The 15816-nt window shown below is 53.0% G+C and overlaps 1 protein-coding gene across 1 annotated transcript; it reads left to right on the forward strand.

The window, feature by feature from the left end:
• Window positions 1-893: 893 nt before the first annotated feature.
• ORAI1 (ORAI calcium release-activated calcium modulator 1) lies at window positions 894-15704 on the forward strand. The gene is made up of 2 exons (XM_032602639.1): window positions 894-1443; window positions 14691-15704. The coding sequence occupies exons 1-2, from the start codon at window positions 1141-1143 to the stop codon at window positions 15297-15299; spliced, it is 912 nt and encodes a 303-aa protein (XP_032458530.1). The 5' UTR covers window positions 894-1140; the 3' UTR covers window positions 15300-15704.
• Window positions 15705-15816: the final 112 nt, after the last annotated feature.

A 15816-nucleotide genomic window follows, 5' to 3' on the forward strand; every position in this document is an offset into this window, starting at 1 on the left:
AGTCAGAAAGATGTGAACTTATTTTGTTTGTTGTTTGCCTGTTCTCTTCACTAAAATATAAGATTCCATGAAAGTTACCATTTTCTTGGAATCCCTCAGCCTAGCGTTTGATAGGTGCGCAGTAAACTTACTGAATGGGTTTATGATCCTGCACCCCGGCTTGTTTCAGAAGATAGTGAACTGTAAGTGAATGAGTTGGACAAAACAGACCAAAAAAATCCCTGCCCTAAAACAACAACAACAACAACAAAACACCTTGTCCAGAGCATTTTCAATTAAAATTGCAGCCCCCGCACTACCAGTGCCCCCTTTCCCTGCTTTATTTTTTTCTATACATGTATCACCTTCTAAACTATTATAATTTACTCCTCGGTGTTTGCGTGTCTCCGCCACTAGAATGTAAGCTCCACGAAGGCAGGGGATTTTGTCCATTTTGTTCACCACCCTACCCTCAGTGCCCAGAACAGTGTTGGCACCCAGCAGGTGCTCAATAAATAGAGAATGAATGATCACAGTCTGCTTTTTTTCTGCAGACCTTGAGTCACCTTGTTCGAATGGGGAAACGGGCTTCAGGAGGCGCCCAGAGGTGACTTCAGGTGGCGCGACCCAGAAGTCCGAGCTCTGGAAGAAGGGCCACTGGAGCAGCTGTGGAGATGGGAGGCGCCGGCAGCAGGAGAGCCGTGAGGCCCGGGTGCTGAGGCACTTCCAGGAAGAGGCGCGGACGCTGACGGCGCGGGGCCAGGGACTGTGGGCGGTACCGTCCGATGGGACGAGTCACCTGACTCGCGCAGGCCACGCCCACCCCTAGTGGGCGGGGAGCATGCAAATCAGCCCGCGGCGGCGGCCAATCGTGGCGCGCGCCGGGGTCCGGGGCCCGGGGATCCGGGACGCTGGCTCGCGCGCAGGCTTTCGTCTCTGCAGCCCCGGACTTTTGCAAGCGGCGTGGCGGGTTTGCGAGCTTGTGCTGTAGTCGCTTCCTCGACCTTCTCGTCTTTAGCGGCCGGCCGAGTCAGGCCGGACCCGCGCAGGGGCCCAGGCGGCGGCTGCCTCAGCCGGAGGCGGAGGCGGAGGTGCGGGGGGTGGTGGGGGCCGCTGCCTTCGCAGGAGCCTGGGCCGGCCCGCGCCTTTTCAGCGTGCTCCATGCATCCGGAGCCCGCCCCGCCCCCGAGCAGCAACAGCCCTGAGCTTCCCCTCAGCTGCGGCAATACTACCAGCGGCAGCCACCGGAGCCGCCGGCGCAGCGGGGACGGGGAGCCCCCGGGGTCGCCGTCGCCCCCGCCGCCCGCCGTGACCTACCCGGACTGGATCGGCCAGAGTTACTCGGAGGTGATGAGCCTAAACGAGCACTCCATGCAGGCGCTGTCCTGGCGCAAGCTCTACTTGAGCCGCGCCAAGCTCAAAGCCTCCAGCCGGACTTCGGCTCTGCTCTCCGGCTTCGCCATGGTGAGCTCGGGCCGCCGTGCCCTGCCCCCTTTCAGGTCTGGCCACTGTCGCCCGCAGACCTGACGGGGCCCACAGGGGAGCTGGCTGGGCGGGCCAGGCGGGCTGGGGGTGAAGGGAAGAGCTGGGAGAAAGCTGTCGTGGACGCGGGAGGGGTCTAGAGGTGCTGGACATGAGAGGTGGGCGACACGTGACACCCGATGTGGGAGACGGTATCATACACATGTCCAGGGTTGGGGGGCTCAGATACCTTCAGATGGGCAAGCTTGATGCAGCAAGGAGGGAGAAACAGCAGGATCCTCGACGTAGATCTGTAAGAAGACATTCCCACAGATGTTCAGGGGGAAAGGAAAGACATAACGTGGACTGATCTCTTTGGAAGCAGGTATCAGGAGGTTGGGAGGTAAAGGACTCCTGAGGCGTCTCCCTAGTTCCCCCACACTTGAGGCCAGGTTCTTTTATTACCTGGTAGAGGGGATTTCCCGACACCCTGTCTCCTATGGCATTTTCCGAGGCCTCAGCCTGGAGGTTTGACAACCGCTCCCCACCTCAGTTTCTTCTCCAGAAACTTGCCAGTGAGTCACTGGGTGTGGGGGAGCAGCATGGGACATGTTCCCGTTGAATGGGCTCTTTCTTGATGTAGCTGGTGGACTTAGTTTCCGCTCCCCATTCGGGCTGGGTCGGAGTGAGAACCAGCCTCTGGGGAGTAGGGTAGGTGAGGCTGCAAGTTGGGCTGAGAAGTGGCCCCGAGGATGCCTTCATGCTGGGGATCTTGGAGTCTCCCAGGGCAGGGAGCTACAGAACAAGCCCTGATAATCACTGTCAGTGACCTCAGCCTGCATGAATGGGGTCTGCTCCCCCTCCCCCAAGGTTTTTAGCCCAGAGCACTCTTGCCTCACCAGTGAGCGAGGTAAGTCCCTGGCCTCGAGGGAGGGGTGGCTGCACCCTTCGTGTTTTCTTGGGAAAAGAGCGTGTCTGGCACTCTCCCTGTGCTCCTCAAACTAGTGGGCGATGCACGGGCCCAAGAACTTTTTAGAAGCCCTTAGCAGTCCCAGAGCACCCTGGGGCCACGGTGGAAAGGCCAGGTGATTGAGGTTGGGGAAGAGCTCTCCCGGCTCTGCCACTTGCTGCCTGTGCGCCCTCAGACTAATCCCTATGTGGGCCTCGGTTTCTGAATTGGTGAATGAAGGCTGCTACTGAGTTTCTCTGTCTTTCAGAATTTAATCGAGGAAGCCTTTGAGAGGGGAGAGAATGTGTGTGTTTGTAAGAAGTGTCACTCTAGCTTTTAATTTAGGTCTATATGAAGGGGTGCTGTTCTATCAGCCCCAAATCCTAGGAATAGCTGACACTTACCAAGCACCCACTAGGTGCTTGGCACTGTGTAGGTTCCCTAACTTATGCACTAAGTCCTTGACCACCCTTTGAGGTAGTTTTTTCATGGGACTTTCCCGAGACCACACAGCTCACCTGCTGGAGCGGGATTTGAACCCAGGACGGCTGACATCCAGAACTCTCTTGGACACTTGTACCATTTGTGGTGTATGGAGCTTTGAGCCATGTCCTGCCAGGGACCTGTTAGGACCAGGCCTTGTAGGGAACGAGAAATAGAGCAGAAAAACTTCTCTTAAGCAAAATAAAATGTTACAGTTAGGGGGTGGGTGTCGGCTCTTCACAGCAGCTCTCTGAGTTTCAGATGGTGGGATGCTTATATTCCTCTGTTTTCTTTTTTCTTTGCTGTACGCGGGCCTCTCACTGTTGTGGCCTCTCCCATTGTGGAGCACAGGCTCCGGACGCGCAGGCTCAGCGGCCATGGCTCACGGGCCCAGCTGCTCCGCGGCATGTGGGATCCTCCCGGACCGGGGCACGAACCCGCGTCCCCTTCATCGGCAGGCGGACTCTCAACCACTGCGCCACTAGGGAAGCCCTGCCTATTCCTCTTTTTCTTGGGGTCATAAATTCACAGCTGCCCAGGTCCCTTCCCACTCCAGGAGAAGTAAGGAGCTGATGGGTGACGCTTTCCTGCCTTCTTGAATCGTGTCTTAGAAGCCGGGCCTCCTAATCAGATGTCATCGCCCTCTTCCTCTTGCTAAAAACAGTGTGGGGAAGTCAGGCAGCAGGGGTGGCCAGAGGCACTTGGTGGGCCTTGACTCACCCAGGCTGTTTCTTGGGGACCTTTATTTTACCCAGTCAGGGTGGAGAAGGCTTCCTGGCTCCACTGATGAAATCCCCAAAATTCTGCCAGCCGGAAAGGCTAAAGCCCATAACCAGCCTCTGTTCTGGGGAAGCAGTTACAAGAGAGTGACTGCGTTTGCCATGAGTCTGGAAATGAGTGGGAGAGATGGCGTTAGGGTGGAGAGCCGGTGCTCAGCAGGGCGGGTCTGCCCGCATCCCGATCCCACCAAAGCCACCCAGCCTTGTGAAGGATACTTGGAGAGGAAGGGGTGCCACACAGCCAAGCGCCATGGAAACTAGAGTGAGCAGGTTTCCTGGACTACTCTCCCTTGGCCTGTGAGTCAGCACAACCAACTTCCTGCCCCCAGAGGGCTTCCTTCCTAGAGACCTGGAACACCAGAAGAAGTGACATGACGTGACCTTTGATTTCCAAGGGTGGGAGAGTTGGTGAGGATGCCAGACTCACCTGCGCACAAGGTGAGATTGAGGGAGGGTCTCCCAAGAGCCTGGAGGGGATGGAGAGACTCCCCGTTCATGGGTGGAAGGGCCTGGCCAGGTGCCCTGAGGCCATGGGACCTCAGACAGCGGCTTTACTCTTTGGGGCCAGTTTTCTCATGTGTGCAAAGGAGGCACATATTCTGTTCTCCCGTGGACTTGCATGCGGAGTCATTACAAGGTCCGATGGCCTACGAAGGATTGAGGAATTATCTTCAGACAAGATTCCCGTTCCTGACGGCATTTCTAGAAACGGCAGAACTTGGGCTCAGCACCCAGACTCTTAAAACCAGGGGCCCTGGACTTCCCTGGTGACGCAGTGGTTGAGAGTCCGCCTGCCAACGCAGGGGACACGGGTTCAAGCCCTGGTCTGGGAAGATCCCACATGCCGCAGAGCAACTAAGCCCGTGCACCACAACTATGGAGCCTGAGCTCTAGAGCCTGCGAGCCACAACTGCTGGGCCCGTGCGCCTAGAGCCCGTGCTCCACAACAAGAGAAACCACCGCAATGAGAAGCTCATGCAACACAATGAAGAGTAGCCCCCCACTCACCGCAACTAGAGAAAGCCCACATGCAGCAACGAAGACCCAAAGCAGCCAAAAATAAATAAATAAATACATTTATTAAAAAAAAAAAAAAAAAAAAAAAAAAACCAGGGGCCCTGGATGTAGCACATGATCAGCAGCCTGCAAGTGCTCCTTGAGCCGAGGGTGCCATGACTCGGGCCATCTGTGCCTCAGTTTACCTCTCAGCAAGAGGCAGCCAGCCTCGGCCTGACCCTGTCCCCTTGGGGCCGCGGTGAGCACACGCAGCCATCGTGGTGTGCTGGGGAGGGCCGCCTGTAACGTTAGCCTAAGCAGTAGATAATTGGGAAGGGTAAACAAAATGCTTTCTGTGACCTGGGATCAATTATTTTTGGATTATCTGCCTCCTCAAGTTCTTTACCTGCCAGCACCCTTTTGTTCCCAGGTTCCAGAGTGGGTTCAGAAGCTGCTTGGAATGTCTCTGAAAATGAGTTGGAAGGAAGGGCTCAAATCATAAGGCATTATTGAGCCTCTGTGACACGTTCCGAGTTCAGGGGGCGTGGAGATGAGGAACAGATTACTCATGGTGCTCATTACTTTTTTTTTTTTTTAATATTTATTTATTTATTTTATTTTTGCTGCATTGGGTCTTAGTTGCGGTTCGTGGCATCCTCCACTGCGGCACGCGGGCTTCTCTCTAGTTGTGGCCCACGTGCTCAGTAGTTTTGGTGTGTGGGCTTAGTTGCCTCGTGGCATGTGGGATCTTAGTTCCCCAACCAGGGATCGAACCCGCGTCGCCTGCTTTGGAAGGCAGATTCTTATTTTATTTTATTTATTTCATTTATGGCTGCGTTGGGTCTTCGTTGCTGCACGCGGGCTTTTCTCTAGCTGCAGCGAGCGGGGGCTACTCTTGATTGCGGTGCGCTGGCTTCTCATTGCGGTGGCTTCTCTTGTTGCGGAGCACGGGCTCTAGGCACGCGGGCTTCAGTAGTTGCAGCACGTGGGCTCAGTAGTTGTGACTCTTGGGCTCTAGAGTACAGGCTCGGTAGTTGTGGCGCACAGGCTTAGTTGTTTTGCGGCATGTGGGATCTTCCCGGACCAGGGCTCGAACCCCTGTCCCCTGCATTGGCAGGCGGATTCTTAACCACTGCCCCACCAGGGAAGTCCTGGTGCTCTTTACTCATGGTAATCGTTGCCATTGTCGATTGGGCTCTTGGAATAGGCTAGACGTTGTACTAAGTATGCTCCTTGTACTATCTCTTGTGATTTTCACAGCCTGGGGAGTGAGGGTAGGTGTGGTTCCGCAGTGAATGACTTGTCCCAGGTTACCTGGCTGGTAAGCTGTGGGGCCCTGTGACCATGGTGTGGCCCCACTGCTACGGGAGAGGAAGCACCAGAGAGAGTGGTGGGAGGACAGAGCTGGGAGGCTCGCGTATTGTAGAGCAGAGTAAGAACCGGGACTCTGGAGCCAGACAGCTTGGGTTCAAACCCTGGCTCTACCACTTATAACTGTGAGATCCTGGGGAAGTTGCTTAATGTCTCTGGGCGTCAGCTTCCTCTTCTGTAAAACGGGGTTAATAGTAATACCAACCTCATAGGCTTGGTGTGAGGATTCATTTGTATTTGCAAAGCACTTAGAAAGTACCTGGCCCAGGTACGACGGAAACTCTCTCACCCTTGTTCCCATGATGTTGGGACTGCTTTTTTTTTTTTTTTTTTGGCCATGCTGCAGCATGTGGGATCCTAGTTTCCCCATCAGGAATTGCGTCTGGGCCCACGACAGTGAAAGCACTGAACCTTAACCACTGGCCCACAAGGGAATTCCCAGGGCTTCTTTTATAAGGGTTAACTGGTTTAGAAGAATGTGATTCCAGCCTAGCCTTGAGGGTGGTAGAGTTAGGGCTTAGGGAAGAACCCTCTATCAGAGGAAGTATTAGGAGCACAGTTACTAAGGTGAGGAATTATAGGGTCTCCAGGAAAAGGCAGAGAGTGTGGTGTGGCTGGAGTTGAGGGTGTGTTGGGGATAGTAGAGGAAGATGAATCTAGCCAGACTAGATGGTGCAGGGCCTTGACTTGCTGTTTGGGACGTTTGAACTCTGGTATCGGCAATGGGGAGCCATGGAAGGTTTTGGAGCAGAGGAGTTCCATGATGAATTCTTGAATAATGTTGAAGATGTTACTATTTATTGAACACCAGGCAAGAGCCTGGATCCTTTTCTTTCATTCTTACTTAATCCTCAGAACAGCTCTTAAACATATGTACTGTCACCTCCGCAGAGGCTTACAGAGGTTCTGATCACCCAGCTAGTAGATTTCAAAACCCAGTCCCTCTGACTTGGAGTCTTTTCTACTCAACCACCCTCTCACCGTGTCCCTTGCTGTTAGTTGAAAACTGGGCCTTTGAAGTCTTCCAGATGTGCAGTTCTGCACTCTGGGCCGTGTACAAATGGAACTTTGCTGAATGTCCCAAGGGGAAGGCACTCCCTGCCTAGCCGAGAAGCCTTTTGGAAAACTTCACAAGTGCCTGTGGCACGTGTCTGGAATTTTCAGCCAGGGTTTCTGTTGAGCTCTGCTGATTTCTGCTGGATCCAGGGCTGATGAAGGAGAGCTCTAGGGCTTCCCAAGGTGGCACTGTGGTAATCAATATTGGGAAGGCGATTCCCTGGAGAAATGAAACTGAGAAAGTTTAAACAAGAGCAAGTTTCTCTCTGGTGGAACTTCTTCTGGGAGGCCTTGAATATGCTCCCCAGAAGGGATGCCTTAAGCTGATAGAAACACGGGAATTCCCTGGCAGTCCAGTGGTTAGGACTCCATACTTTCACTGCCAAAGGCGTGGGTTCAATTCCTCGTCGGGGAGCTAAGATCCCACAAGCTGTGCGGTGTGGCCAAAAAAAAAAAACAAAAAGAAAACCGATGGAACCACAAACTCTTCAGAGGAGAATCTTCTGGGACTGTGGTTTGACAGCCCTTTTTGGGAGCATTAATCTAACCCAGGAACGGACCAACTTTTTCTATAAAGTAAATATTTTCAGCTTTGCAGGCCACACAGTCTCAGTGTAACTACAGGTGTCCCCTACTTTTCGAAAGTTCGCTTTACGCCACCTCGCTTATACGAAAGACCTACGTTAGTACCTGCTTTCACTAACCTGAAAGAAGCCCAAAGAGAATTTTTACTTTTACCAAAAAAAGGTAAAAAGCAAAAATAGCATGTAGCATTTGGTTTGCAGTGAGCCGTTATAGAGGCAGCTCGCACCCCGAGGGGTGAGACTGGCACCACCAAACTCCTTTCCCTGGAACCGCACTCAGCATCTCGGCATCAAGTCGCCAGAGCTTTGAACTGTGTCTTTTAGCATCTGTGCTTTAATCTCGGTTTATTTGTGCATCTGTTAGCAAGATGTCTCCTAAGGTAATTGCTCCATCCCTTTAGGCCATTTCACCTTACAAAAGGTTTCAGAGGTACACTATAGGGGGAAACCTGTACTCAATTCTGCTATTTTAGCTCAAAAGCAGCCACAGACCTTAGATAAATGAGTGGGCATGGCTGTGTGCCAGTAAGACTTTATTTGCAAAGAAGTACACTGAAGGCCAGTTTGGCGACCCCTGATATAAGTGGTCTCCAAACTTTTTGAATGCACACCCCACTCAAAATATTGTCAACACTAAGCTCAGTATTTGTATACGTGTGTATGCACACTACGTGTGTATGTATACATATATGTATGGTAATGACTGATACGTGTGCTAATAAAACATAAGTATTAAAAGGTACATAGGGGACTTCCCTGGCGGTCCAGTGGTTAAGACTCCACACTTCCACTGCAGGGGCGCAGGTTCAGTCCTTGGTTGGGGAACCAAGATTCCACAAGCTGTGCGGCCAGAAATTTTTAAAAAGTACATAAAGACAAAACAACAACAAAAAAAGTACATAAAAATACAACATTGAGGGCTTCCCTGGTGGCCCAGTGGTTCGGGGTCCGCCTGCCAATGCAGGGGACACGGGTTCGTGCCCCAGTCAGGGAGGATCCCACGTGCCGCGGAGTGGCTGGGCCCGTGAGCCATGGCCGCTGAGCCTGCGCGTCCGGAGCCTGTGCTCCTCAACGGGAGAGGCCACAACAGTGAGAGGCCCGTGTACCGCAAAAAAAAAATTGAAAAGTTGAAAGGATGAGCTGAAAAAGGAATGTCATGAGAGTTCTTAGGGTTTCCAATGGATTACATAGGATTGTCTTTGGACACTTTAGAAACCCTGGGCTGAAATACCCAAAGGTCAAGTCTTTAATATTCGTTTAGTGAGGCCCCTAGAGGGACAAGGCCCAATGCTGGAAGCTAGAGAAACAGGGAAGTAGAGTGGAGGAAACCAGACGTGTCATTACATCTTCAGAACGTGTTTGGCAAGCGCAGTGGTGGAGGAGAGTTGGTGGAGGGACACTTACCACCATCTGAAAATACTTGCCTAAACGTTTAGTACCTGTCATCCTCCCTGGGACAGGGATTCTGCTGTCTAACTGCTTTTTCTCCAGCGGAACCACAAGATCCTTAAGGCACATAGTAAGTTCTCAATGAAAGTTGACCGTGAGGGGAATTCTCTGGTGGTCCAGTGGTTAGGACTCTGCACTTTCACTCCTGAGGGCACGGGTTCACTCCCTGGTTGAGGAACTAAGATCCCTTAAGCCGCGCAGCGCAGCCACACAAAAAAAAATAGTCCATGAACGAATGAATGGCCCCGTCCTCACCTGGGAGGCCATGGAACAGGGGTGACTTGGAAGGTAAAAACCTGAGGATGTCAAAATTAGCCAGATGAAGAGAAAGGCTAGGCCTGTTCTTTACCCCCTCCCCCCAACCTGCAGGTTCAACCTGTTGGTGGCTTGTGACATTGAGTTGCAACCAGCAGGTTTTTTGTGTGTTCTTTTTTTGGAATAAGAGTGGAATGAAATAGAAAGCAGCAGCCTGCATCACGTGTAAGAGGAGGCTGGATTAGCATGCTTTAAGGATAATTATTGTTTGGGGAAACTTGTTTCTGTTATAAATGGGTGTGTGTCTATTTAGGGAAACCTTTGGAATACTGGTCGATGGTGGTCAAAAGAGTTTGTAAATTACTGGATGAGCCCTCAATCCTCTCTTAATAGATAGTTTGCATCGGAGGGGGGGCCAGCAGGCTCAGGCAGCGCTCGGTGACCCAGGGTGACTGTGGCATGGCGGCTCCAGTGAACAGGAGAAGCCCAGGCTTGGGAAAGGAGAGTTGTGTCTTCCAGCTGTTGGGTGCCCGGGTCAGGCCAGGCATGGGAAGGCTGCCTTGGAAGGGCCTGGCCTCGGCGCCAGGTGGCAGGGGTCTCCATGGAGCCCAACAGGAGTGAGAAGAGTGGTTGGCATCTGGGCGTGGTGGGCAGACACCCAGCAAGGACAGCCAGGCCCTGCCCTTCTCAGGAGCCTCTTCTTGGCTCGTGCTTGAGGTTTGGTGTCCCCGTGGCGGGGTGGTGGTGTCAGAGGTCCGCGGACCAGAGTGAGGTGGGGCTGGCCGTCCCTCGCCCTTCCTCACCCTTTAGGACCCATATGGCCAGGTTTAAGCAGGCCTGTGGCTGGCTGGGAGCTGTTTATTTTAGGTTAACGGCCCAGCACTCTGGCTATATTTACCTTGCGAAGCTGCTTGTAATCTGATCTGATCTCTCTGGGACTCAGCTGGGGCCCTGGGAGTTGCCTGCCAGATTCCGAGAGGCCCCCCCTGGCTTTACCCTCCCTGCCCTTGGGGAGATTTCCAAAGTGGGACACATTCTGAAAAAAGCAGTAGTTTTTATTCCTGTGAACAGTTTTCATCAGGAGCCATGATTTGTGCCAGCCATTCGTTCACGCAGCCCCAGGACACTGAGCTTGGTCCCCAATGTGGGAACGGTACACACAGCCCGCCAGCGTGCTCCAAGTTCCAGGAACTGTAGGGTCCAGCGAGGATGATGGGGTTTCTTCCGGAGCACGGCAAGTCCCCTTCTCAGAAGGCCCAGCGTCACAGGCTGAGCTTCCCAGGCTCCCCACCAGCCCAAGACCTTGGGGGAAATTCTGGTGTCCCCAGGCCAGGTGTGTCCCAACAGCTGTGTGTATGGCTCTAGAGCCTGGGGGTCCGGCAAGGTGGTCTCTGTCCTGCCAAGGTGGCCATCTGGCCAGCTGTGCCGTGGGGCACACATTCTCCTTGTACCCAGGGTTTGGAGCTGGAGCAGGCCAGGCCCAGAGTAGGGGGGGTCTGAGCCCCTCACCCTCCCCAGGGCACAGAACACGGGCACACAGGGTCAGCTCTCAGCAGCCTCAGCTGAGCGCGTGCAGGGACTGTTTGTCTTCCACTTTAAGCCCTGCGTTTTTCTTTTTAACTAAGATTTATTGAGTACCTTCTGGGGGCTGGCCCTTTGTTAAACCCCTGTCAAGACCTCATTTAATCCCCTCAGTGATTGTCTTAGTCTGTCTGGGCTGCTATAACAGAATACCACAAACTGGGTGGCTTATAAACAACAGATGTTTATTTCTCACAGTTCTGGAGACTAGAAGTCCAAGATCAAGGTGCCAGCAGATTCAGTGTCTGGTGAGGGGCTGGCTTCCGGGTTCATAGACACTGACTACTGTCCTCACCTGGCAGGAGTGGTGAGGGGGTCTCTGCTGGGGGCAACTCTCCTGTAAAGGCACTAGGGCACCACCCCCAAGACATAGTCACCCCCAAAGGCCCTACCTCCTCACACCATCACCTTGGGGGTTAGGATTTAAAATATGAATTTAGAGGGTTTGCAGACATTTGGTCTGTAGTAGCAGGTGTGAGGAAAATGCTATTACCCCCTTTGCACAGAGCCTCAGTTTCCTCATTTGTAAAAAAGTAATAATAGTGTTGCTAGTAATCATTGACACTTTATTAAGCATATATATATATATATATATATATATGACAGATCTTGTGCTAAGGGCTTTGTATTCATTAATCTGTTGAATCCTCATAACAGCCCCTATTTTATAGATGTAGAACCTGTGGCATAGAGAGGTTACCAGCTTTGTAAGTGGAGGAGCCAGTTCACTCTTAATGGCTCTGTAGAGGTAGAGATACCAGGCTTAAGAGAACAGATTGTTTACCCGTATATGTGTGTGTCGTTCCCCCTGCCGCCGTATAGACCCCCAGCAACCAGCTCAGGGCCTGATGCACCTAATGGGTCTGGACATTTCAGGTGAGTGAATTAGTAGCCAGTGGACCTGAGGCAGCCAAGCAACAGACTCTCCTGCTGGTCCCTTCTCCGGTTTCAGGTTCCGGGGCAGCAGGCCAAAACAGGAAGAGGAAGTGCTGGGGTGGGGGGGGACGTGGCAGGAGGTACGCCCTGCCGGAGGTGCCCCCCTTTTCCAGTGTGGTCAGGCCCGGGGACAGAGACCAGGGAGCCCGGGGTGCAGCCCTTAACCTGCCGTGCCCTGGTGGCCTGCTCGGATGCCCTGCATCCCTCACCCGCATGTGCCAAGCAATCTCAGCGTTGGCCTTAGGCCACCAGTGAGTGATCCTAAAAATGGTCAGAATCCTCATGGCACTGCCCCAGATTTATGTGGGCTTGAAACATTTTACAAACTCCTGGGATGAAAAGTTTATACAATCATCAGTTGTGGGAATTCTAAGACAGAAGTCTGTGACTCCTGTTGAAATTGTCTGCAAAGTCATATGACTGTATATACCTGGCTGTCTTAAGGAGTATCCAATATTTTCACCAAATTCTCAAAGTGTCCAACCCCACATCAGCTCTAGACAGCGACCTTAATTTTGCCACATACCCTCCTTTTTCAGAGACAACAGGGAAGGTCTTGACCAAGGTCACGCAGGGAAGCAGGGGTGTTTCTGGAGCCAAAACCCAGGGCTGCCAATTTGGCTTTGGTTTTCTCAGGCTGGACAGGAGGATAGAAACCCAGAGGGTTTCATATAGAGACACTGGGATTGAGGGTGAGGTTTTTAAACTGAATAACAATAATAATAGTAAAGCCTCTTTTATTGAGGGTTATTGAGGGTTTACTCTGTGCCAGGCACTAAGTATTTAATGTGGGATTAACTCAGTCCTCACAACTCTCTGAGTTATGTACCAGTCTTTTTTTTTTTGGCCACACCGCGCAACTTGTGGTATCTTAGTTCCCCGACTAGGGATTGAACCTGGGCCCCGGCAGTGAGAGCACCTAGTCCTAACCACTGGACTGCCAGGGAATTCCCCCAATTTTCTATTTTTTAATTATTAATTAATTAATTGATTAATTTTGGCTGATCCGGGTCTTAGTTGCGGCATGCGGGATCTAGTTCCCTCACGAGGGATCAAACCTGGGCCCCCTGCATTGGGAGTGTGGAGTCTTACCCACTGGACCCCCAGGGAAGTCCCCCAATATTCTGTTTTTTACAGATAAGGAAACTTAGGCCCAGAAATTTAAAGGAACTTGCCAGAGCCTCACAGCCTAATAAAGGGCAGAGCAGTCAGGGCTCAAAGCAGGCAACCTGGTTCCAGAGCCTGTGCTCCTAACCACTGCCCTACACTGCCTTTCCAGGCCTAGGAAGGCTGTGGAGGTACAAGAAATGAAAGCAAACAGGGCCAGGCATTACAAACAAGAAAGCTGGGAAGGAAGGAGCCCACCCCCTCCCCCGGAGTAAGGAGGGGTCGGGGCAGGTGTGGGGCTCGTGGGTACATTTCAGCATCAGGCCTCCCCCTTCTGAGCCTGGCACACACAGCGAACCCTTTATGAAGGGTCATTCTCCTTATTGGTGTTGCCATTGGCACTTGCTTCCCCACTCCCTCCAGCCTCGGCAGGCAGACCCTGGCAGTGTGCCCACTGCCCGCTTCTCCCGGCCCATATCTGATGAGCTGGATCCTTCACATGGGGGTGATTTGCAAGGCCCAGGTGAGAGGAGGTGGGTGGCGGGCCTGGAGCATGCCCCTGGTGACCCCAGATCCACAGGTCTCCAGGAACTGGGGAGCAGCTAGTGCATCAGCCCTGGGGCCCTGAGCCCAGCACTGGGGCTGGAGGAGGAGATGGCCCTGGGGCTTGCCGACTGCACCGCAGCACCCAGCCAGAGCCCAACTCTTCTGGGAAGCCTCTCTTAATTCCTTCTTGGTTGGTGCACTGTGTTCTCAGAAAGGGCCTGGGCATGACCTGGGAGGGCCTTCATCCCTTCACCCCACCCCTCTCCTTGTCCCCAGAGCAGGGCATGAGGAAACCTCTGCTTGGGACTTCCGTGGTGGCGCAGTGGTTAAGAATCTGCCTGCCAATGCAGGGGACACGTGTTCGAGCCCTGGTCCGGAAAGATCCCACATGCTGCGGAGCAACTAAGCCCGTGCACCACAACTACTGAGCCCGCGTGCTGCAACTACTGAAGCCCGCGTGCCTAGAGCCCATGCTCGGCCACAAGAGAAGCCACTGCGATGAGAAGCCCACGCACCACGATGAAGAGTAACCCCTGCTCTCTGCAACTAGAGAAAGCCTGTGCGCAGCAACGAAGACCCAACACAGCCAAAAATAAATTAAATAAATAAATTTATTTTAAAAAATAGAATAATTTTCAAAAAGAAACCTCCGCTTGGGAATTGGGAGTGTGGTACCAACAGGAAGGGAGCCTTTTTTCATTCATGTAAACTTTTTTGTCATAGTGAAATTTACATAAAACTTACCATCTTAACCATTTGTGATGATTACTATTTGGGAGGTGTTTGCCATCTACCAGGAGCTCTCATTTAATTGTTAAAATAATCCTATTAACTGATACCATATCCCTACTTTACAAATAAGAGAGTTGAGGCACAGAGAGGTTCAGTGACTTTCCCAAGGACACGTAGCTCGTGAGTGGCAGAACTGGGATTCAAATCCAGGCAGCCCGGGCTCCAAGCCTGCACCCTCTACCAGTACTTCCTGCCGCTTCTCAACCCTGAGTGGGTGGGTCTTATTATCCCCATTATACAGATACGGACACTGAGGCTCAGAGAGGCTAAGTGACTTACCCAGGGTCCCAGAGCTTGATGGGAGGAGAGCTTCTGAGCCATGACTAGCCTGTCACTTAGCCCACCTCTTCCTCCCCCCGACCCCAGGTGGCGATGGTGGAGGTGCAGCTGGACGCTGACCACGACTACCCGCCGGGGCTGCTCATCGCCTTCAGTGCCTGCACCACGGTGCTGGTGGCCGTGCACCTGTTTGCGCTCATGATCAGCACCTGCATCCTGCCCAATATCGAGGCGGTGAGCAACGTACACAACCTCAACTCGGTCAAAGAGTCGCCCCACGAGCGCATGCACCGCCACATCGAGCTGGCCTGGGCCTTCTCCACTGTCATCGGCACGCTGCTCTTCCTGGCTGAGGTCGTGCTGCTCTGCTGGGTCAAGTTCTTGCCTCTCAAGAAACAGCCGGGTCAGGTGCGGCCCACCAGCAAGCCCCCGGCCAGCGGCGCGGCCGCCAACGTCAGTGGCAGCACCGGCGGCATCACCCCAGGACAGGCCGCCGCCATCGCCTCCACCACCATTATGGTCCCCTTCGGCCTGATCTTTATCGTCTTTGCTGTCCACTTCTACCGCTCACTGGTCAGCCATAAGACGGACCGACAGTTCCAGGAGCTCAATGAGCTGGCCGAGTTTGCCCGCCTGCAGGACCAGCTGGACCACAGAGGGGACCACCCCCTGACCCCCGGCAGCCACTATGCCTAAGCCCTCCTGGGCTGGGCACTTCGGAGCTTTGGCCTTACGCCCTTCCCCACGACCTTGTCCTGGCCCAGCGTCAAGGACAGCCTGTATAGGGGGCTGGGCTTTTGTCAGGGGGCAGAGAGTGGAGGGAAGAGGCTTTTTTTAAAGAGAAATTACTGCACTTTGAAATTTGCTCTAAGAGAATAAGCACTTCCTGTTCTTCCAGCTCCAGGTTCACCTCCTGTTCTGAAGCCACCGGTGGGAGCCAGAGAGGGGACAAACGCTCCCTTTGTCCCTCCTCCTCCCCTGTGCCAGTGCCACCTGGGTGCCTCCTGTCCTTTCCGTCTTGACTCCCCTCCCTGTTCAGTGTCGATTGTGTGCGTGTGTGTGCGTGTGCGAACACAGAAATATACTCATAAGGGACACCTCCTCTTGTGTCTGTATTTGTTGGGTCTGGACTGCCTGGTATTTCTCCTGGTGCCCCAATAGGTGAGCCTCTAAACAAAAAAAATTTTTTCAACCTTTTGGGAAATTTCAAACC

This window comes from Phocoena sinus, chromosome 14, assembly GCF_008692025.1.
Source record: "Phocoena sinus isolate mPhoSin1 chromosome 14, mPhoSin1.pri, whole genome shotgun sequence".
NCBI lineage: Eukaryota > Metazoa > Chordata > Mammalia > Artiodactyla > Phocoenidae > Phocoena > Phocoena sinus.